Source organism: Procambarus clarkii, chromosome 42 (genome assembly GCF_040958095.1).
Source record: "Procambarus clarkii isolate CNS0578487 chromosome 42, FALCON_Pclarkii_2.0, whole genome shotgun sequence".
NCBI lineage: Eukaryota > Metazoa > Arthropoda > Malacostraca > Decapoda > Cambaridae > Procambarus > Procambarus clarkii.
The window spans coordinates 8930278-8953045 of NC_091191.1; the positions used below are offsets into that span (position 1 = coordinate 8930278).

The following is a 22768-nucleotide window of genomic DNA, read 5'->3' on the forward strand; positions in this document are numbered from 1 at the left end:
TGTTCAAAGTGATAAAGTAACAATATTGATCTCAGTACATCTGAGGTATTATACACTCCCAGAAGCTATTATAGATCTTAAAAGCCCAGCCACTTGGACTAGATGGTCGAGAGACCGTCTCTTCTTCTTCCAGGTCAGGTATTAAATACCTGACCATTCAAGTGGTTGGGAATCATTCCTATCCTAAATCCTTATCCTCGTATTCCTTCCAAGTGCTATATAGTTGCAATGGCTGAGCACATTCTCCTGATAATTACCTTAACACAGAGTGATCTTGGGGTTATACAGTTTTTTACATTGATTTTTAAAGATTATTCTGGTTTTTATACTTCATGATGCTAATGTACATAAAATAGCTCTATATGGATGTAGAGTTTGCCTAGAGCAATGAAAAATCCTGCTAGTGTTTCATGATAAAACACTAAGTAAATGCAGTTATAATCACGAATGTTACAATGCTAGTGCAATAATTGTCATGGTGTAAAATTTCATCATAATAATTGAAGCAATGAACAAGGCATTTTTATTGATATTTGAACAACCTTAGACTTGTACTTAACTATGCCCAACATACATATTAGAAATGCTTCATCTGGAACAACAATTTTAATAAAATAATAGCTGGCTATAAAGAATGAAAATAAAAATTACAAAGACATACAAATATATATTTTTATGATTTGGAATATAAAGTAGCATCTCACTTTAATAAACTAACTGGGACCAAACCCGTTTTGTTTTACCGAATATTCTGTATCAATTAGTTTGGCCATTTTTAACATACCATGCCAAGCCAGATTTGGATTTAAAAAACTTACCCAGTTTTGTTTATAGCAAATGGAATAATACACATTTCACCATCTTCAGATGTACAAATGTAAATAATCTGGTGATTTTGTGTGAATATAAATAATGTTAAAGTAACAAAAATAAAAAATAAATTATATTTTTCTTGCCTTCAGTAAGTAGCATCAAAGGTCCTATCAACATCAGAGGCCCGAGACTGTTTAACACGCTTCCACTACACATAAGGGGCATAACTGGCTGACCTTTCGCAGACTTCAAGAGAGAACTTGATAAACACCTCCAAAGGATACCTGATCAACCAGGCTGTGATTCGTAAGTCAGGCTGCGAGCAGTCGCATCCAACAGCCTGGTTGACCAGTCCAACAATGAGGATGCCTGGTCGAGAACCAGGTTGCGGGTACGTTGAGCCCCGAAATCGTCACAAGGTTACCAGCACTGGTTGGTCTTGATAATGCAGAGGCAGCAAAATAGTTATAGTACTGTTATGCCATCTGATAAACTTCAGTGCCCATGATTAGTGTCACAAGTAAGTAATTATCAAAAGAAGGCACCAAACCGGGAAGGCTATGTAGCACCATCAAATGTGTGGAATAATCAGAGGGCACTAAATATCACCAAGGATGCCAATACGAGAACAAAAACGCATAAGGCGAACGATATCAAAAGTATCCGAGGAGGACGAGTAAACGAGTTCACCTGGAGGACAGAATGACCCTGGGCTTCGAGGATATGCCGAATATCTTCGTGGCAGTCCTGTAGATTACGAACACCAGTTGCAACATAGGGTGGGAGGAGAATAGTGCCAACATTGGCATTCAACCGAGCGTTCTTGGAGATTTGAACAGGAGTCTCGCCAAGGCAGGATAAGGCTGCCAAGCAAGAGGCTGCATTCTAAGAAGCAGCAGCAATGACACGTGTACCGAGACGGGTGGGGTTGAAGGTAACAGAGGCATCTACTGAATCGACAAGGTGTTTATGGAGAGAGAAATCGTCAGGAGGCGTAGAATCAAGAGGGAGGAGATCAAAGTATTTGGGCCACGAAGCGGGACCAAACAAGACTTGATACGCATCAGTACGGGAAGGAATCTAGCGAGTGTGGCTGTGGCGAGGGCAGCATTGAGAACCCCAGAAAGAGGTTAAAATGCGCAGTAGTCACAACTAGAGACTTGAGCTGTGCCAGGGGATGAGGTGGTCACCACTGGGGGCTTGGGGCTCGACCCAACCACAGAGGAGGGAGGGGAGCCGAGAGTAGTAGTCAGGAGGGTTAAAGGAGGAGCAAGGTTGGGGCCCAATGCAGTGAGGCTACAGAGCCCGGTCTTTAAACCTAGGCCGACTCGGGGGCTTGGTTGTCGACCCCACGAGCCCGAGAAGGTATAAGAACATTAATCGACATACAAACGAGGAAAGACTTTCATTCACGAATGTGCCCCCACACCCACCATGGAGCCACAATTGGAGGCAGGACACCCAACAAGAGACTTATTGCCGATCTTGCCGGGGCCCCCCAGGGGGTGCGTCGTGAGTATACGCCCCACAAACGTAACCTTTAGAACCATCAGTCCGTCGAGATCGGGTTCAGAAACGAAAGGAGGATTGACAATAAAAGGGACCCCTCACTCGAGACGTTGGGTATTACAGTTCTATGGGTGCAAGAGTATGCCTCCTCAAACACCTGGGCATCAAAACAAAAGAACGCCGAAAGAATGATCAAAACAGGCAAAAGGTCAGCAGGAAATGACAGTTTGAAAGGAGAAGAGAGGGGGGTGGGGAGAAAAATGAAACACGAGGAAAATGAAAAGATGTCTGGCACAATTGGTAAAGACAGCAGCAGGAGCATAAGGCTGCAAAAGGTCAGAGGACTGACCCATGGAGCATCACACTCCAGCAGCCGCCCACTAAGCCCCCCCTCACGACAACAACGGGCCAGACAGGGAGGGGGGGGACATACACTGTAATCACACTTTTGTTTTTGTTAAGAGTTTGATGGTTCCTAGTACAGCTGCCCTGCACATTCAGACACTGCATGGTGACGTGCCAGACATGTTCCTCACCCTTTTACTAAAGCCCTAGAAGGATAGTGAGGGACTTGGGATATTCCTCCCCAAGATGGGGGATGGTTATTGGAACCCTAAGGAAGCAAATGTGAGCCCCGTGAATGTGTGGGCGCTTTACATTTTATGATGGCCCTAAAAACAACACTGGTCGTAATGTGCAGTGCAGGGGCTAAAATCTCATTATTATTATTAGTCAGGTGTAATCACAAAATTGTGCTCAGAAACTACAGTAATTTTGTCACTGCTGGTCATATGGAAGGTACCCTGTACTAGTATATGTATGCTGAGAAGGCACTAGTATTTGTATGCTCTATATGCTGTCCCCTATTTGCACAACAGTAATTATTGTATAACTAAAATCTAGTATATTGTCCTTGTAAGTAATCACTACAATATTTTAATTGCAAAAAAGTTCACAGATTTGCATACTGGGATTTTTATCCAGTAATGTAATTGGGTTCTTGAGACCTCTACTGAATGGAGGTAACCATTCATCACCTGACTACAGTACAGAAAACAGCCTGCCAAGAGTGAAAACACTTGAATATATGCTACATACTGGTATGGTCAAACCTGACATGTCATTTGAAGGTTAAAGATACACTATACTGTATATCACAGTAAATATATATTTCAATACTGAATTAAAGGTTAAAAGTACAGGAAAAGAAAAATCCAAGAAAACAAAATATGAATGCCAAACATACCCCTTCCAATAAAACTTGAGAACTGCATTTCAACTATACTGTATCAATGTTATAAAAATAATGTTATTAACATGAGACATCATAAAAAATGTGGCATATGACATTATCTTGTCATGATAAGTAATAAACCAAGCTAAATACTGCTAGCATAATGCTTTTAAGTTTATGTAACCGTGACAAGTAAGAAATATTGAAATGTGATCTCACATTACACCAATCTAAATATAAATCTTTATAATTTGTACCTTGATATTGCTTTGCTGCTTCTCGTCTATATCAACCTCCCCTGGCTTTGCGCCCTGGAGAGGCCACTCCAGACCGACAACCAGAGCGCAACTCCATAGTCTCCTATGACTGATGGATGCCTGCCTACATAACACCAGCAAACCAATATCAAGGTACAATTTATAAAGTTTTGGCAACAAAGTAATATAGCTAAGGATAAAAATGTATACAGTGTATACCGTGCAATGTCCTATACTGTTAGCAAAAAATTAGGGAGCAGTAACAGGTAAAAAAAAAAAAATACTATTATACAATGTCTACACATTCCTTAACAATTACATATATGTACATAAAACTCAGTTTATACATCTGCAGACAATAAGTCACAGTAACATGGCTAAAGATATGATGTCCGAATCCCACATTGGAGAACAAAGAAATGATGAAATTTCAGTCAGTCTTAGCCCATTATCAAGCTGTGTAATGACTTGATGATGTTTGTTGTTTTAATATAAGCAACTCGGAACAAAAGTTCCAAGTAGCAGGGCCATGGCGAGCCCATAGTGGACTTACCGGGCACAGGAGTGGGGCTGTAATAATTACGCTACAATACTTGGTAATGGTCCAGGACGGACCAAAAGTTGTAATTTCTTAATTTTCTGATGTATGGTTTAGACAAATTTATATCTACTGTATAATATCATTATTAATTAAAAACATTCTTGAATGTCTGCTGATTTGGGGTTATCGGATAATACAAACAATGTTTAAGTGAAAAAACCAAGAGTTAAGAGCAGTAAAGATAGACAAATTTGAAAAACATGTGTTGTTAAGAGTTTTTAGCATAAAGATTCAAAATATCAGAGATGTGGGGTGCAAGTCAATTAACCACAAGATTGAGGAGGGCGTTCTAAGATAGTCTGAGGCAGGTTTAATAAATGGATGATGGTAGATTAGTGAATAGTGCATTAAAATTATTTTGAGAGCAGGAGAAGAATCCTGAGAATATCACTGGACATGCCAAATATGTGAAAAATATACAGGATATTATAGGGGTAAAGGCAGGATGGTATCAGGTTAAACGTGAGTGAATGTACTTTATTTGTTATTATTGTATACAGTATAATTACTGTTGTCTGGAACAGGAAGCTTGTACTATACTGTACTTAGGCTTATCGACATTTCCCCAACTCGAGTACTGTACAGACAATTCCCAGGATGCAACCAACAGCCGTTGCCTAACTCCTGGGTACTGATTTTATTGCTAGGTGAACAACCGAATGAGGTAAAAGGAAACACACCTAACCATTTCTGTCATGTCCAAAGTTTGATCCCAGGACCCTCGATTGTGATCCAAGGATGTAGACCACCTAGTTTTATGAAATGGTTGGGTGTTGCTGTGGATGACTGCTAGAGTGCTTGTTAATACATAATGCTACAGTGTGTGTGTGTGTGTGTGTGTGTGTGTGTGTGTGTGTGTGTGTGTGTAAAATAATTATTATTATTATCATTAATTTATTTATTTATTTATTATATATATATATATATATATATATATATATATATATATATATATATATATATATATATATATATATATATATATATTATATATATATTATAATTTTTTTTTTTACTGTATACACACACACACACACACATACATACATATACACACAGTATAAAGAATATATATATATTCTTTCATTATATTAATACTGTACTGTATAAAAAAAATTATCTTGGCCGATGCCTCCTCACCCCACGTAACATGGGAATAGGATAATGATAATGAATGAATCTTGATTTTTTTTGGCACGTTGACTCATAAAATGCATGCCGGTGGTGACTACAGATGTAATAGCAAATGTTCTGTAATGTGGATGAATATACACAAAGAAGGATGAATATATTACTGCCAAAATATCAAGATCATAAAATTATTCCCCTGTGTACATGAGGCAAAGACAGCAACACCTAGGAAATTTAATTAGCCAAATTCCTGGAGATAATATTGCTATGAACTGTACTGTACATGTATTTAGATTAGCCATCAATTCAATGTCCCATTTTCTGGACATTTATCACCATAAATAAGCCAGTTATTTACAGTATACTGAAAAATACTACAAATTGCAAAATCCAAACACTCAAGAAATTCAGATACTGTGGCTAGTATCCTAATAATCAAGAGATACGCTGTACAAGTAGAAAACATAAATAATGTTGTAGTGCGCTTGCTGATTTTCTTTCAAATCCTTTAATAAATTTACTCTAATAACCCTTTGAAAGCAAATTATCTTAAAGCAATAAAAAATGTCTAAAGCTCCTCTTTCCCAGCATTCTCTGTCCTATCAACTTGTTTTTCTTCACTAAACACTTTAGTGCTTTCTTTCTCTAATACATCTTCCCTTTTTAAGTCTGCTGCATCTTCTACCTTTTGTTTTGCTTTCACCTCTTCTTGAATATCTTCTGCTGACTGTTTTCTCTCAGCTTCTCTTATAAAATTATGTGTGTTTGTTTCTACGTCTATAATTGGCTTTTTACTTTTTTCTTCACTTTCTATTACAGGATCTCCAATTTTTCTATCAACTTCACCTAGTTCTATATCTTGAATTTTTTCATCATTAAGTAAAACTTTCTTTTCTACTTGTTCTTCCTCTTTTTGTACAGCTGGGGTTTTTTCTGTCTTTATCCTTACACCCTGTCCTTCAACTTCAATAAATGAAACTCCAATAGGGAAGCGTCCAAGATATTTATTGTATGGAGATCCAAAAAATAGATTGTTACCAACTTTCTTGGTTTCCGATATTAGCTGTATTTTACCAGAGTTTCCTTGGAGTGAATTTATAATATTTCCATCTTTATCAAGCTCAACTACTATGGTTAAGTTTGTGCGAACTACATTTGCTACAGGTTGAAGATTGAGTATCTGCAAGAAAACAATAATACCATACACTAAAAATTACAATATAAAATTTACATTATTAACAACATTAATATAACCATTCCCACTGATTACAAATGGAACTTTTTTTGTTCACCAGTTGATACATTACTACTAATATGGACAAACAAGAGGTGACTTCAGCCTTTGGAAGTTTAGTGCTTGTTTCAAATACTGACGGCATCAGAAGTGACTTCTTATAAATATTTAAGAAAAGACACACACACACTGATAGGCTAACATTAACTTGTGTATTAATAATTAAAATATATCTGACCCTCCCCCCCCCCCAAAAAAAAACCCAAGCCCTATGAATAATCAATGAACCTTTGACTTCCAGGAAAAGGTAATATTCAACTGTATGGTGCACAGTACTTGGAGTACTGTATCCAACCATGAAAACCTCATCTTTTGAAAGATTTAGAGAAAGTTCAACACTGGTAAACAAAAATCATTCCAGAACTAAGTTAACTCTCTTATACCAGGAACAGTTGAGGGCCACAGGGTTAACACTGCAAACCATATATAATGGCGCTGATGTCATCAAACTCTTAAAATACTGAACACACTGGAGGATATTTATCCAGATCACTACTTAAAAAGGTCAGATGTAACATTTACAAGGTGCAATGGTTTCAAGCTCGACAAGTCATAATGTGGGACAGACAACAGGAAAAGCTTTTTCATCCAAAAGGTTATAAATACTGTACCTGGAACTGCCTACCCACCAAAATTTGCTGAAATTAAAAATCCAGTTAAAAATCATCTGGACAAATTGGGGTACCTTTGAGAATCTGATTGTATCCAATCCCCATCGAGGCCACCAGAAAGATTGTGGCCCTATGGTAACTACAGGTAAATATGAATGATGTTCAACGGACAAACTTCACATAAAAAAAAACAATTGGCTACATGTGCCACCTCAACTTATGAATGCCCCTCTTTACAAACTTTTCGGATTACGAGCCCAATTTCTTCGTAAAATCCGAATCGGGTTACGAACTTTGCCTCGGGTAATGGAGTTTGAGAAATATGATGGAGAAATAAAATGGAGAAATATGATTTCTACATCATATGCAATGTTCATACATTGCCAAGTATGGCAGACTGCTGTAGAGTACTGTGCATCTAAAAGAATGGACCCAACCACTAACCCAGGGTGGCCAGGTGAGCAATGGTCATGAAACCCAACTAAAGAGCAGAATCTTTTGTGAACACATCAATGAGGAGGATAGAAATGGTGCCATGGAATCAAACTCCAATAAAAGCCAAAGAGGAAGCTGGCGAGACAGAAACCAATGACAGGTTGGTGAGGTTCAAACCCATCAGTACCGGCATGGGAGACATCTCCCGTCACGTAGGGTGCATTCGCACCTCCACAGATCTCCAGTATCAGATCTTGATACTGGTAATGGCTCAAAAGGGCCACCACTTACGGGCTATTCATGCCCGTGCCACCTTTTGGGTGGCTTAATCTTCATCAATCAATCAATCACCAGTACCGGAAGCAGTAAAACAGATGGAATCAGAGAAACTGGAACAGTGCCCAGAGCCAAACTCTATCAAGGAAAAAGACAATATAGGCAAAGTTGAGGCTCCTGCACAATTGCTTGACTAACCTGTGAGTCACCTGGGGCCAATCCAACCCCAGCCATGTGCACTCAAGGGATTTCTAGTGGCTTCAACTGTCATGGTGCATTCACTTTCAACTACTTAATACAGCTGTCAAAATCCATTCTCTCACAATGGGAAATCAACAGCTCCCATGATGCTGCCACCTGGTAGTGGTCACCTGTTATTAGTGGAGTGTAACCTCACTACTGGATGGATCATTTGCCAAGTCATTTGCTGTACAGAATTTTTTTTTACTTTCTGTGAATCTTACAGTTGTCTGTTTTGCTTCACTTCCTTTCTGAAGGTTTGGGTCTTTGGTGAGAGATAGATAATGAATTCCCTGCTCCCTATGCTTCTGTAAAGGTGGGGGTGGGGCTAGGTTTTGACTGGTCTCCGATATGCTTTTAAAGACTCATAAGGGTTGATGTGACTACAAGGACTTGTGTGACTAATAGGTATGCAGCTATCTTAGTGCAACTAGCTACAGTGAGTCACTATTCAGCCCCTCCAGTAAAAGAATTTTCAAAAAGGGAAAGGGTAACCCCCTTGTACATCAACCTGTTCTCTTACAAATTACGTCTGAATTTGGCCGTTTGCCCATATGGCCGAAAATGGTTGTAATTTTAAAATGAAAAATAATTGAAACTAAATTTTGGATTTGTTTCCAAAACAGCAAGTTAAGGGTCCTCTCTTAAAGAGGAAAGGTTGTGTACATACAGTATACACTAACATTATCGAAGTACAGTACTATACTGTATATTCAAATTGTAATTATTATTCAACAATATGAAACAACTTACCTTATGGACAAGACAGCCAGTGTACTGATTGGGATAAAACTTGTCAAAGGATTTAAAAAGTAATTTTGTTATGAAGAGGAGCCTTATAATTAGCTTTCGAACAAGTGGCAATTTTGCCATGATAGCTCTTCCTTTTCGGGAAAAATCATTGGGAACAGATACAAGTGACACATAGTATCCACCATCATCTTTATCTCGGATGTTATCAGGCATGCCAGGAAGTCTGTCTACAAACACATCAGTCTGGCCAGCTTTAGGTCCTTTGAGCCAATATCTGAAATAGAGGAACATAAAAAATTTACAAAAGATGAGAACTGCTTTGTTTTTATCTAGCTGTATCACTTCATACCGTGATCCTTTAAGAACAGTATTTACCTTCTCATTAAGATTACAGGAGATCCTAGAATGAACATGGCTTTGCTTTTAATTTCTAATACTATGAAAGGGGGGGTCAAATTAAAAAAAGAAAATGGATGCTATATGCACAGAGAAAACATCAAGTGTGTTTTAGTATCATCAAGTAACATCATGCTGCTTCAAGGAACTCTCCTTCCTTAAAGGGTGTGTGGTCTTGTTTATATATCAACAACATTCGAAGGGCCACTTCAGGCCTTTATTTTGACCATTTCTGTACATTTGGTTGTCTAACACCCACGCCAAGTACAGTAGCTATGGAAAAAACTGACAGGCTTGTTCATTTCCTTTTATTTCAAGGTTTATTCCCTGGCTAGGGAATAAACCTTGTATTTTTTTGCATCAAAAATACAAAGCTTATTATAAACATCAATTAGACCTTACCTCTTCACTCGATTTCTGAAGGTTTCACAAAACAAAATGAAGTCTTGGTCAGGAGATAACTGGACACCATTGGCAAAATGGACATTCTTCACTAGAACAGTGTTGGTTTTTGTTTTAGGGTCAAACTTTATCAACCTGTGGGAAAATGCTAACAGTAAATTCCATCAAATTTTCAGAAAAATTATCTTCATTGCATATCCAGTATGCATCTCCTATTCAAGATCCTATACAAGTAAACAATGCAAAACAAAAGACTGGTATACAAACTTATAAGCAAGCATCTTTACCCTGATGTAAAGAAACTGACAAGGTTTCTTGAGAAAATCATAAATAAATCACGTTATTGACATTTTGTGTACAAGATTTCTTATTTGTTAAGAAATTCATTATTACCTTATTTCTAATTATTTGGGTTGGAAAACATTGGACCTCTAGAGTGAAGATAGAGAAACATTACCTCCCAAATTTCGTCTTTCCCTTCATTGTGGGGCAGCTTGCACCACTGTGATGAACAGGGTTGCCACATCCATAACAAATTTATCAAGACAAAGAATTATACTGTGAAATTACCATTATCAGTACTGTATCACTTTCCCAACTCCTATGGTATGGAGACGTATTTGTTGGAAACCAGTAAACCAGAAAAGAAAGCAAAGGTTAAAGAAATACAAAATTATATACTGTACATCCATTCACTATAACTTCCAAATTAATAGCATCACAGTAAACACTATCACTAAACCACATCATAAGACCATGTGTATATTGCTGCCCCATGAGCTGTTATACAAACATGTCAACAAATGGCTTTCACTCAACCTCCTTCCCATCATCCTTTGTGCACTGTTCACACACTATATCTGCTTCCTTAAGCATGGAAGAAAGAAAACAATTCACTTTCACACAATGGCAGACGGTTGGAACAAACTAAGTGAGAAGGTGGTGGAGGCCAAAACCGTCAGTACTTTCAAAGTGTTATACGACAAAGAGTACTGGGAAGATGAGACACCATGAGCGTAGCTCTCAACCTGTAATTAGGTAATTACACACACGCACAAACTCTCCAACATGAAGCAGCAGGTAAGAAAGATAATCTAAAAAAAATTAACATCGATTATTCCAGGCTCTGCAGTAAAAGAGGAAACCGAAATTTAACACTTATATAATCAGAGACAGAGATATATACTGCATTTGAAAACAAGCAGCAATACTGTACTGTACCGAACAGTAGAGTACTGTATTTGTAAACAGAGACGAACAACAATATTGTACAGTACTGTATTTGTAAACAGAGACGAACAGCAATATTGTACAGTACTGTATTTGTAAACAGAGATGAACAGTAATACTGTACAGTACTGTATTTGTAAACAGATATGAACAGCAATACTGTACAGTACTGTATTTGTAAACAGATATGAACAGCAAGCAGAGATGAACAGCAATACTGTACAGTACTGTATTTGTAAACAGATGAACCCTATTTCTTCAATACTTGCCTCACCAACAACCACTTTTTCACTGTCCTTTGCTCACAAGCTCATCATTGCACCAACTTTTCCCATCCTATCCCTTCCCTACCTTCTACACCTAAACCCACTCAGTACATCTAAATGGAGGACAGAATAACAATTAAAAGTCAAACTGTGGGAAAGTAATGACGATGGAATATCAAATGAAGCAGAAAAACCCAAAGAAAACACTGTGGACACAAACCTAGATGAAAATAGCTATAATATAAACAAAAATAAACTAGAAAATGAAGGGACGACGACACTTCGGTCCGTTCTGGACCATTCTCAAATCGATCAAGTCGACCAAGTCACAATCGACTTGAGAATGGTCCAGGACGGACTGAAACGTCGTCGTCCCTTCATTTTCTAGAGTGGGGATTGGCCAACATACTTCAGCCACATTATTGTGACTCATCGCCTGCAACAAAAATAAATTAAATGATCAATACAAAATTGCCTACACAATATTAAATAACAAGAAGAGATATGAAGCAGAGGGAACCAATGGTACTGCTGGACAAGAGAGAAATTTTTAAAGAGATCAGTATTGAGCAAATCCACAAAGCAAATTAAATAATCATAATGCAGAATATATAAAGACAAAATAAGAAATAATCTGCATGAGAATGCAATACAACAAAACTATTATTAGGATATTTCAGAAGAGCAAGCTAAATTAAGACACTATAAATGATTAAATGGATAAAATTACCTGCCACTTGGATCACTAAAAAATTCCACAATGCCATCTTCAAGTGTGCAAACTGTCGAAGCATCTGACCAATATATATTACCCTCAGCGTCTATGTCAAGGTCGTCAGGTATTTTAGGAACGGCACCATCAATTTCTTGGAAGATATCAAATAACAGCTCCTTGTTGCCTGAAATTATACAATATAGACTTACCATCTACTGTAAAGTATTTGCAATCAAACACCATTTGAGAAATAAAATGCCTCTTTTTGGGCTGCACTTCAGTAGATTGCCTAAGCTTATTTCTCTGGCATGCTTAGGTCACCGTCACTGGGAGCTGGGTATAGTCAAATCATGGAACTCTGAGGACAAGTACCTTTTCTAGCAATCTAGTCCCCTCCATGTGGCAGGGAAGCTTGTGGGAATCAAAGGCCAGCACATAAAGATCAACTACCCAAAAATAAGGAAAATAACAAAACAATTGTTTTTAAATTGCCAAATCCAACTACACAGACTGCCATGACATAACAAACATCAGCCAAAACACTAACTAGAGAACTTCATTGGCACATCCTATTTCATAGGAGTCTTCCCAAACAAGGAACCAAAAATCTCGAGAGAAGATAACTCTAGCTTAAATTATTCATCACTTATGGTGGCAGTTCAAAAATTAACACATGGGGAAAAATGTTCAAACCACAAGGTATCATCCAAAAATGAGCCAGTCAATTTTGCTTATTGCAACAATGTTGGTTTCAGCCAGAACATGTATATGCAGTTGCATGCACCCCAGGCAAGTCTGTGATGGAGGAAGCTTTCCCACTCTGACACTCGTATAGCTTGGGGTCAGGGTAGTCAGATTAGTGATTAGATAGTGGAGTTGTTTGGCAATTATCAGTTTCCTCCAAAAAATTTGGAAGGTTAAGTGTTTTGTTATTTTCCTTTATCTCATGTAGTTCATATTAGTAGTGGGATGATGCCTTATTTTCACAAGCTCCCCTGCCACAAGGTGATAGTTCTTTTATAAAGGAGGGAGTGAATTATCAGGGGAAAGTGCCAAGCCATTACGACTATATAACACTTGGAAGGGGTCAGGATAAGGATTTGGGATGGGACAGGGGAAAGTAATGGTGCCCAACCACTTGGATGGTTGGGGATTGAACGCAGACCTGCATGAAGAGAGACTGTCGCTCTACCGTCCAGCCCAAGTGGTTGGCATAAAAAAAGAAACTTGTCCTCTATGTCAATAATGTCACCAAGAGCATAGCATAGTCAATATGGCCTGTGTTGTTTACCCCATTTTTGACCTGCAATGGTAACCAGACTGAAAATTAAATGCAGCAGCAAAAGGGTTGATCTATGCTATTCAAAATGATTTAAAATTACGTTTCCAATTATTGATGCAAGTAATTTTTCAACAACCAATGTTTAAGTAATTGGACAATACTTATAAGCAGTTATCTGCTTTGAAGTCTAGTATGGATGTCCATGAGTGGAGGGCACATACCGAATATGCCTTCCTCAGCAGACTGATTATGATTTTGATGATACTATAATGTTGAGATAACAGGTTTGCAAGAGAATCCATAAAGTCTATAATGTAATGGAGCCGGTCGGCCGAGCGGATAGCACTGTAGCGAGTAGATTATCCCAATAATATACTCGCTCCAAATATAGTGTTAATATTCCTGTCAACCTTTGGAGATGAATGAGGTGAGGCGTTGCCCGGGCAGCACGGTGAGGTGTTGCCCGAGCAATATAAGCGGCAAGAATAGCAAACATTAACTAGTCTACTTGCAAGTGTGGTCTAAAGCAGACACTTGCGAGATACTGTACCGACGCTCAGTGCGCTCAACTCACACCAAAGTATCACCGGTGTACTTCTGTATATTCGACCAAATATATATATAGTATCTTAGTGTCTGTGTTTTATTTGTCACCATACTTTACGTAACAATAGAACCGTTACATTGGTGACCCCAGAGAGTTTCGACGATACCCAGCCACGATGGACTACAACATGGACTCTCACTGGACCTCTACTGCTACTGTTTGCTGTGATGGAACACTGCCAACACCCTTGCCACAGCTATGATTTTCATCGCGTCCATCTCTACATTTTCATCTACTACGGCTTGCTGCTCCACGATCGTTACTCACTCATCTAACAGCCTCATCGATGATTACATCACGTTGGATCTACAGCTTGTCCTGCCGACTCTGTTGTAGTTACAGTAGTACTGCACATCACATCCATCCTTGAAAAGAGCATCCATACTACAGACATCTGACAAGTACATTGCATACTGTATATATACCGTAGTATAACTTACCCGTGTCAACATCAACAGCAAAGAGACCAAGATAAGCATCAACTACTATTAAACGTCCATCAGGAGCAAACCTTAGTCCAAGTGGTCGGCCACACACACTCTCTTGCCAAGGGCCATCTACAAATAAAGAAAAATAATATGAAGTTAATGTAAACCAAATTTACTAGAAGTGATTATGCTGAAGGCTACATCAGCATCTTACAACCAAGGGACTCTAGGCTCAATTCCCGAGCAAGACAGAGGTGGTGGTAAGAAACACGCCCTGTGCTTCGAAAGCAATTTGGCCCAGGTTCGTATCCTGGTCAGGAAGGATTGATTATGCACTAATCTTAAGCTGTACACACCTCTGTTCACCCAGCAGTGAATGGGTACCTGGATGTTAAACAATTTGCAAGTAATATTCCAGGAAAAATTAAAATTAAGGACCTGCCTGAAATGCTATGCATGCTAGTGGCTTTACAAGAATGTAAGAACTCTTGCATATATAAATAAAATAAAATAGAATAAACAAAAAGGCGCTAAGCCAGGAAGACTACGAAGCTTACATTTACAAGTGAACCACTAGGACAGTTGACTGATTTATTGAGCAGATAAGTGTTTGATTAATCAAGAAATTTCCTAACTTTAATAGAAGAAAAATTCACCTTCCATTGGTAGTGTTATTGGACAACATTTATGGAAGGGAATTATCTACCAATCTTTATTAAGTGATAGATATATCCCATTGCCGCTAGATAGGGTCTAGGGGCAATTCTCTGTGGTCTATGAAGGAAGGTATAAGGGTTCAAGTTTTATTTATACTGTTATTTATAACTATATACACAGAAGTTCAGATTAAGGTGATAAGTAAAAAAATTCCAAATAGGAAGCCTTACAAGGAATAAGTGAGGACAATGACATCATACAGTATCCACCTACATGGGTTATCAAATAATTTCTATCTGATTAGCATTATTTTATTCAAAAAGCAATTAATTATGAGGGACATTCTACAGCAGTATGAATGAGTACTCCACTCAATCTATTGTGCATTCCTAGATAATAATGGATATGTAAATGCAGACTGAACCAAGAAGATTCTTACCACAACCAGGCCCAATTGCAGCTACTGTCTTGAAATGATCAAATCTAGGCCCCCAGATACGAAGAATCTTGCCACCATGTAAGCTCACAAAGATTTCCTCTGGGTCACGAGAGGCAATGGATTCAGGACCAACAATTTTGCCATCCAAAATCCTATCTGCGGCATCCAGCTCATTATTCTTTGCTAAGGGCCCTTCCAATGGTAAACATTCATCTAACCTGAGACATATAAGTTCCTTAATATATAAATTAAGAATTAATAAGAATATATAGGAAATAATATGTTCAATACAACCATTACTGTATTCCCAAAAGTTGCCATTATAATTAATTATACAGCAGTACAAAGAAATTTTTAACTTACTCATATGAAGTGAAAGACACATTTGGAGGAAAACCAGGAAGAAGGGCAATGATCAGCAGGATCACAGTTACATCTATAAATATCCGGATCAACCGGCGACACAGCCATAAGAAGCCCATGAGCTGAAGGAGAAAAATGAATCATGAATCCAAATTCTGTACAAACTGCATTTCAATTGCATGAGGGCAATCAAAAGACACCCCAAACTTGGTAAGTGATAAGTACAAAAAGCACAATGAGTGCAGGAGATCTCGACTTGAATGTTTATTTAAATTTTTACAAGTGTAAAAACTCTTGTATACGGTATATAAATAAAATACAAAATACATTTTAGTTACTGGATGATTAAGGATCTTTATGAATCTATGATTCAACAAACATAGCAATATTAAATTATATTCACATTTTTTATTCAGAAAGTGGTTTTGCATTTCAAATATTTTACTTGTATAAAAATTTACAAATTTCAAGTATATTACTAGTTTATAAAACTTAAAAAGTTATTACATTATTTATTAATACATAATATAAGGCATATAATAATAAATACATAATATAAATACATAATATAAGGCAATAATAATAGCCTAACACTGATCATTGTAAATAACTGTATATATTGTAAAATTACTGTACAGTATATACTGAAAAATCAAAATGATAAGGCCTCTTATGACATGATTTATGTTTTATGTTTTAAGTTTTAGTCTAAGTGTTTTTCCCACATTTTGCCCAAAATGCTGTGCATATTAGTGGCTTTAGGCATAGTATGTACTAGCTCTATCTAGAAATCCAACATTCTATTTGTAAATCATCTTTTAAGAACATTTTCCTGAATGAACATTTATTTATTATTATTATTATTATTATTATTTGTGATACAAATGAATAAGAGAAATAAATAATTTTTTTTATTTAATAATATTGATACTGTATATACATTTAAAGATAGAAAACATATAAAGTAACTTAATATCCATAAAACTTGGAAGATAACAGACTAAATATACAAATGTAAAATTTATATTTAAGAAATATATACTCTACATTTTACACGAACAACAGATTGAGGGCTAAACTTGATCATTTTGGCTGCGTAATAGATTTACTTTCAAATGATTTAAATTACATGTAAACATGTCTTTATGACAGTAATTTTTCAGTAATGCCAAGTATCAACCAAGTTATATTGTCCTCTGCTAATTTCTCAATAAACAATAAATCATACCATGGTCTATTGTGGAATAAAACCCATAAATTTATGATTAAAAGTTATTCACAACATCCACTGACATAAATGACCCTTATTAAAGCATATTAAGCATTGAAACCTTTAAAAAAGTAACCTTCCTAATAAGAGTGCATTTGTCATGGAAGAAACACTTGAAAGAATGTACCTGGTGCATAAATATTGAGATGTCTGGACAGTTTTCATATTTAGTACAGAAATATAATCTTAGCATTTCCATGTACAGTACAATATAGTATTATTACAATATATACAGTACTGTATTATTTAAAATATATCAGCAATATAATTTCTCATTACTGTATTGCCACCTGTTCCTAGTACCACTGTAACAAATTATTACTAAAATGTGACAGTACCACTGTAACAAATTATTACTAAAATGTGACAGCAGCACTAGTTCTAAATACTTTTTAAAAATGAACTGCATTTCTGTTAACTGCAAATTCAATTTTTTTTTCAAGAGCTTTAAAACTTGCCAGAAACACACTACATATCACTAGCTTTGCAAGACTGTACCATGTACACAACCAAATTGTTACAAAACCCATTGTACTTTCTTTTATCAGTAAACATATCAACATCAAAGAATCTCATTCCAAAGCACAAATGAGCACCTCCACTGTGTGCAATCAAATGATCTACATTACAAATTTATTAAAAAACTGGAATACCACACATGAACTCTGTGGAAATTTCTGCAGTGTCTTTCATCAAATAACCAACCAGTATAAAGTAATTATCAAAAGACACCAAGCCGGAAAGACTATGCAGCCCCATCTCAACCAGTATTACGGTTATTGTCTTTACTGTCTCGACTTTATTTGCGCCAAGACTTTAGCATCCTTGACTAGCCAAGGCTTTAACCTTATCGAAGGTGATGAGGGTAGCTAAGCAAAAACTAAACTCTCAATAATGCGCAGTGTCCAAAATTTTAACAATCAAGAGGCCTTAACACATTCATTCTAAGTAGTTTATGCTTTCAACTAAGTTGTGAGGCGATTATATAGACGTGACATACCTCGACTGGCAAATGGAGAGAACTAGTACGAGCTCCTATAGCTCTTGGAAACGAGTTGAGAATACTGATCACACCAAAGGACGGACTGGCAGGCGACGGTGTTCATGCCACAAGTACCAACTGTCATTGTTTATATTTTATATTTTTATTCTGTGTTCATTAAAAATATCAAGAAATTAAGCAAAAACACACCTCATATATTATTATACTATACTTTTTAATGTTTTTTTAATTATATATCTTACATTGATAGTTAAGTATGGCAAACGTTTAGCAGTAACAGCAGTTTTGGTGGTTGGTAGTTCGGAAGCAGGTAAACATACAAATAAAGAGCATCTAGTTGCGTAAAACTACTAACACAGACAGATTAACGTATTTTTTGTGTGCTATAATGCTTTAATAAACTTTTATTGCTTAGAAATAAATTTATATAGGTTACTTTACACATTATAGTTTAAAATAGGCTATTATGTTCACAAATATTGGCAATTTCCTAATTTACATACCTTTTTGATGTCAACTTTGTTGTGTAAAACATTATGATAAAATATTTGTTATTAAATTGCTTCTATTGATTGCTTACACTCTTGCCAAAAAGCTTGGAAAAAGAAACAAGTTAATTTCATCCAATGATGGGTAGAGTTTATTGTGACGTCACGGAATCAGCTGTTGCTCCCCTGTGGCGTGTGGTTGGTGGTGGTAAACACGGGTCAGTGTGAGTTTAACTGTGGAGAGGAGGGGAGGTGTCTTGGTCGCCAGTGTTCAGGCGCTTGCTATGTGTCGCCTCATATTTAAGTGATTATGTTTTAGAAGTGACTAAATATCACGTTGATATTAATCCCTCGATGCATTTATAGTCTAATTGTGTGCAGTAGCACCAGGCAGGGAGCCTTTAGCCTCATGTTGAGGAGCCTGCGGTCCATCGACAGGTACACTCGCGAGTTATTTTATTCCAGTTCCGAGTCGTACAAACGACCACCCTACAGTACCCTGGGAACGACTTCGGGACAGGGCGCGACGTACGATTGGATTTACCGCGGCTCGGGGGCGACTATGCCTCCCCTGGTGCGGCCCCACGACCCAACAGCGTCGGCCTACCTCATGGGGTCTCCCGACGGAGAGGTCAAGACCAAGCTCAAGTGTGTGCTGGTGGGCGATGGCTCCGTCGGCAAGACCTCTCTGGTCGTCTCCTACACTACCAATGGATACCCTACGGAATACGTCCCAACAGCCTTCGACAACTACAATGGTGAGCAGCAGCAGCAGTAGTACCCCCTTAGGTTTGCCTGTATTTACCTGAGGGTCACAGCCTCTAGTAGTCGGCAGCTTGTCGATAGTCCTCATACTTTTCCTAAAGATTATCATGTATTTCTGTATATGTATGTATTAACACGATGTACTGAACGGGGTGAGAATAGCTTGAGCTACCTCATCCCTTTGTGTGTATTTTACCTCAATAAACTTATTTCAATTTCAATCATGTATTTGGTGAAGTAATGAGACGAGACATGAGGAAATATCGAGTCTTTTATAAAGATTTTCATGTAAAGTCCTACCCGGCTTTTTCCTTCTATCAGGTGTTATGTCGTACATACAAAAAGAATACCTTATGGGTAATTTTCTTACATTTCTTTTTTCAATATCTCAAGCTTAAAATACTTTAGTCCGAGCTAAAGTGTATAGCTTCCATGGAAATTAAACATTCTAACCCCAGGCCCATATCAACTTTGTACTTAGGCCTATGTGATATCTTTGAAAAGCCTTATCGTATTGGCTTGACTGCTTCAACACTTAAGCTTAGGCAATACCTGTTATCCTAATGGTTCCTTCCGTTAGACTTGTACAGAACAGGCCAATGCAACTTTATCCCTAAAAATCGGGAGAACTCCCCTTTTATTGATGACAAAACTAAAACCCTTGTATATGATAATAAAACTTAGGCTATCCTATTTTCGTTATTGGGCCGTGTGCCCAATGGCATTTTTTGTTTTGCTAGTTTGGCTCGGGGATGTATTATTTGTTAAATTTGGAGGGGAGAGCCCAGAGAGTTTTACTACCAGTTCGTCTGTCAAAATTGTAAATCAATTGCTTGAATTAGTGCTCGTTTTACCATCCTCAGTTCATATACCATAAATTTTGTCGAACCCCAATGTTTTGAAACAATTAGTCAACAATCCCTGAAAATTTACTTATGCACTTCAAATACCATACTTCTGAATGGTATAATTCATACTTCCATTTTGTTTTGTACTAATGTTAATGCACTGTGTGAGGCCCTTGTCGCAGAAATGTCTGCGTTTTATGATATTGTGAAATCCACTAGACCCAAAACGACAAGCAAGGGACAGGTCCCTTGCTTGTTGGGACAGGGAAGGGAAAGGGACAGGTCCCTTGCTTGTCCCTTGTTCCTCTGACTCGCGCCTTAAGCCCATGCACAACAAAGCTCTCATCTTAGCTGAACAGTATAAAAAACACAACAATTGATACCCCTAATGTATTTCTTAAGGCCAGCCAAGAGTTTAGAGAGAGATAAAACAGGTGTGTAACCAGCACTGGGAAAGTTTTTTGTAAGGCATGAATCATGCAACATCCTCATCCCAAATGGGAAATAAAATCAAAAGGATTTCACGTCCTAGCAGTCCTCAACTAGCCTCAACTGAACTCAAAGGTTGCTGCACAAATACAGATGTACCTATGTTAATACAAAAATTATAAAAAATAACCATTTGTCCTGCAGGATAGAATAACCTCATATTAGTAATTATATATAAAAAAATCTGTTCGCTGCACATAATAAAAGGCTTAGAATTTGTTTTGTATGAATACCATCGCCCTCGTGCCTCCTAGAACTAAGAGGCATGAGTTACGAGGAAAGGCTGGGTGAAATGACCTCACGACACTAGAAGACTGAAGAGTAAGAGGAGATATGATCATTACCTACAAAATTTTCAGAGGAATTGACAGGGTAGATAAAGATAAATTGTTTAACACGGGTGGAACAAGGGGACACAGGTGGAAACAGAGTCTTCAAATGAGCCACAGGGACGTTGGAAAGAACTTTTTCAGTGTCAGAGTAGTTAAACAGATGGAATGCATTAGGCAGTGATGTGGTGGAGGCAGACTCCATACACAGTTTCAAATGTAGATATGATAAGAGCCCAGTAGGCTCAGGAATCTTGTACACCAGTTGATTGACAGTTGAGAGGCTGGACCAAAGAGCCAGAGTTCAACCCCTGCAAGCACAACTAGGTGTTGTACACAAATATAATTCATCACGATGACACAGACAAAGCTGCCAAACCAGTATACAACAAAGATAAACTGAACTAGACCTAGGTTAAAACAATTGCTCTGAACAGTCAAGTCTGATATAAAAATGGCAGACACTCGGAAAGCCCGAAAACATTAATATTAACAATTATGACTTCGTTAGATCAGATAGCTATATACAAGAGCAGCACAAAACGTCAACCAGACAATATGACCTTATCTGTGGCAGGTGGCTGCATGTTTTAGAGCTCCCAATCCTGAGCACTCCAGGTGTAAACTTTTATGAGCAAAACCTGGGGTCATGGTCTCACACTTGTTGAATGTCCAGTCATTAGACAGACCCATCATGCCTGGGGGTATGAGGTACCAGTAGCTTTATATTTACCTTATCGACTACCATGTTTATAAAAATAACCTCATAATATATCTAAAATTTACCAGTGCATGGTAAATTGTCACACTACAAACAACGTAACGGTCCTTCAGTTTCCCTTGTTACAACGTGTAATAAAGTTGCTACATCTGGTTATAACGTTTTTATGATGTATTAGAACATTGTTACAACTTGCTATTGTATTATATACATTTATATGCAATATTATATACAGTAGTATATACAAAATGTATTATATTCATTAGCTGCTATCTTGGTTGTTACAACTAGTTAGGAAGTATTCTGGTTGATATGTGGTGATGGGGTTCTGGGAGTTCTACTCCCCAAGCCCTGTCCAAGGCCAGGCTTGACGTGTGAGAGTTTGGTCCACTAGGCTGTTGCTTGTAGCGGCCTCTACTGCCCATTCTCCCACACAATCTCATTAAACTGAATATTCCTGTTGTATGCAACGAACGTACTAGCTAATGATATTCCTTTATATCTGTACCCTGAAATACAAGTGTCTCGCGCCCATCAGCAAAAAGAGCAAGGAAAATTCAGCACTCCTGAAAGCAGCAACACTTAAAACCATTGATTCCTTTATAAATAACTTACATTTGTTGTTAAATAACTTTCCATTTGTTGGACCATTCCTTTAGTTTGTCCAGGGCATCTTGAAGTTCCTTGCTATCTTCCTCCCTCTCATTCCTCTTAATTTTTGTCAGCAGCAAACAATGAGAAGTTGGTATTACATCTGAAAGGTTATTTACACGAAATGATAGGATAAGTATTTCAAGTAAATGCAAAGCTAGCTAGCTTATCCATATTAAGAATCCTGGATAATCAATTCATGACTTGCAAGTATTGTTTCAGATTTATAAACTTCAGACACCGTTTAAGCCTATAAAAACCTTTC

The 22768-nt window shown here is 37.5% G+C and overlaps 2 protein-coding genes and 1 long non-coding RNA gene across 3 annotated transcripts in view; 2 read left to right on the forward strand and 1 right to left on the reverse strand.

The window, feature by feature from the left end:
• The window catches only part of LOC138373600 (uncharacterized), a 449843-nt gene that overhangs the window by 118769 nt on the left and 308306 nt on the right, over nucleotides 1-22768 (forward strand). The gene's annotated exons all lie outside the window — the stretch shown is intronic.
• On the reverse strand, nucleotides 3471-18367 carry LOC123770286 (adipocyte plasma membrane-associated protein Hemomucin). Its single transcript, XM_045761992.2, has 8 exons — nucleotides 18210-18367; nucleotides 15940-16061; nucleotides 15577-15794; nucleotides 14493-14609; nucleotides 12179-12347; nucleotides 9953-10087; nucleotides 9155-9428; nucleotides 3471-6725 (listed from the first exon to the last, which is right to left on the reverse strand). The coding sequence occupies exons 2-8, from the start codon at nucleotides 16056-16058 to the stop codon at nucleotides 6114-6116; spliced, it is 1644 nt and encodes a 547-aa protein (XP_045617948.1). The 5' UTR covers nucleotides 16059-16061; nucleotides 18210-18367; the 3' UTR covers nucleotides 3471-6113.
• The window catches only part of LOC123770285 (cell division control protein 42 homolog), a 251451-nt gene continuing 247593 nt past the window's right edge, over nucleotides 18911-22768 (forward strand). Inside the window, exon 1 of the mRNA XM_045761990.2 lies at nucleotides 18911-19458. Within this exon, the coding sequence (XP_045617946.1) occupies nucleotides 19110-19458 (349 nt within the window). The 5' untranslated portion in view covers nucleotides 18911-19109. The remainder of the gene's footprint in view (nucleotides 19459-22768) is intronic.

Bases quoted from the DNA above. Each gene is read 5' to 3' on its own strand.
- LOC123770286 (XM_045761992.2), bottom strand. From the start codon at position 16,058: ATGGGCTTCTTATGGCTGTGTCGCCGGTTGATCCGGATATTTATAGAT. The intron at 14,610-15,576 runs GTAAGAATCTTC...CTTTATTTGTAG, and splicing joins TGCAATTGGGCCTGGTTGTG to ATGGCCCTTGGCAAGAGAGT. The intron at 6,726-9,154 runs GTAAGTTGTTTC...GTTTTCTTGCAG, and splicing joins CTGGCTGTCTTGTCCATAAG to ATACTCAATCTTCAACCTGT.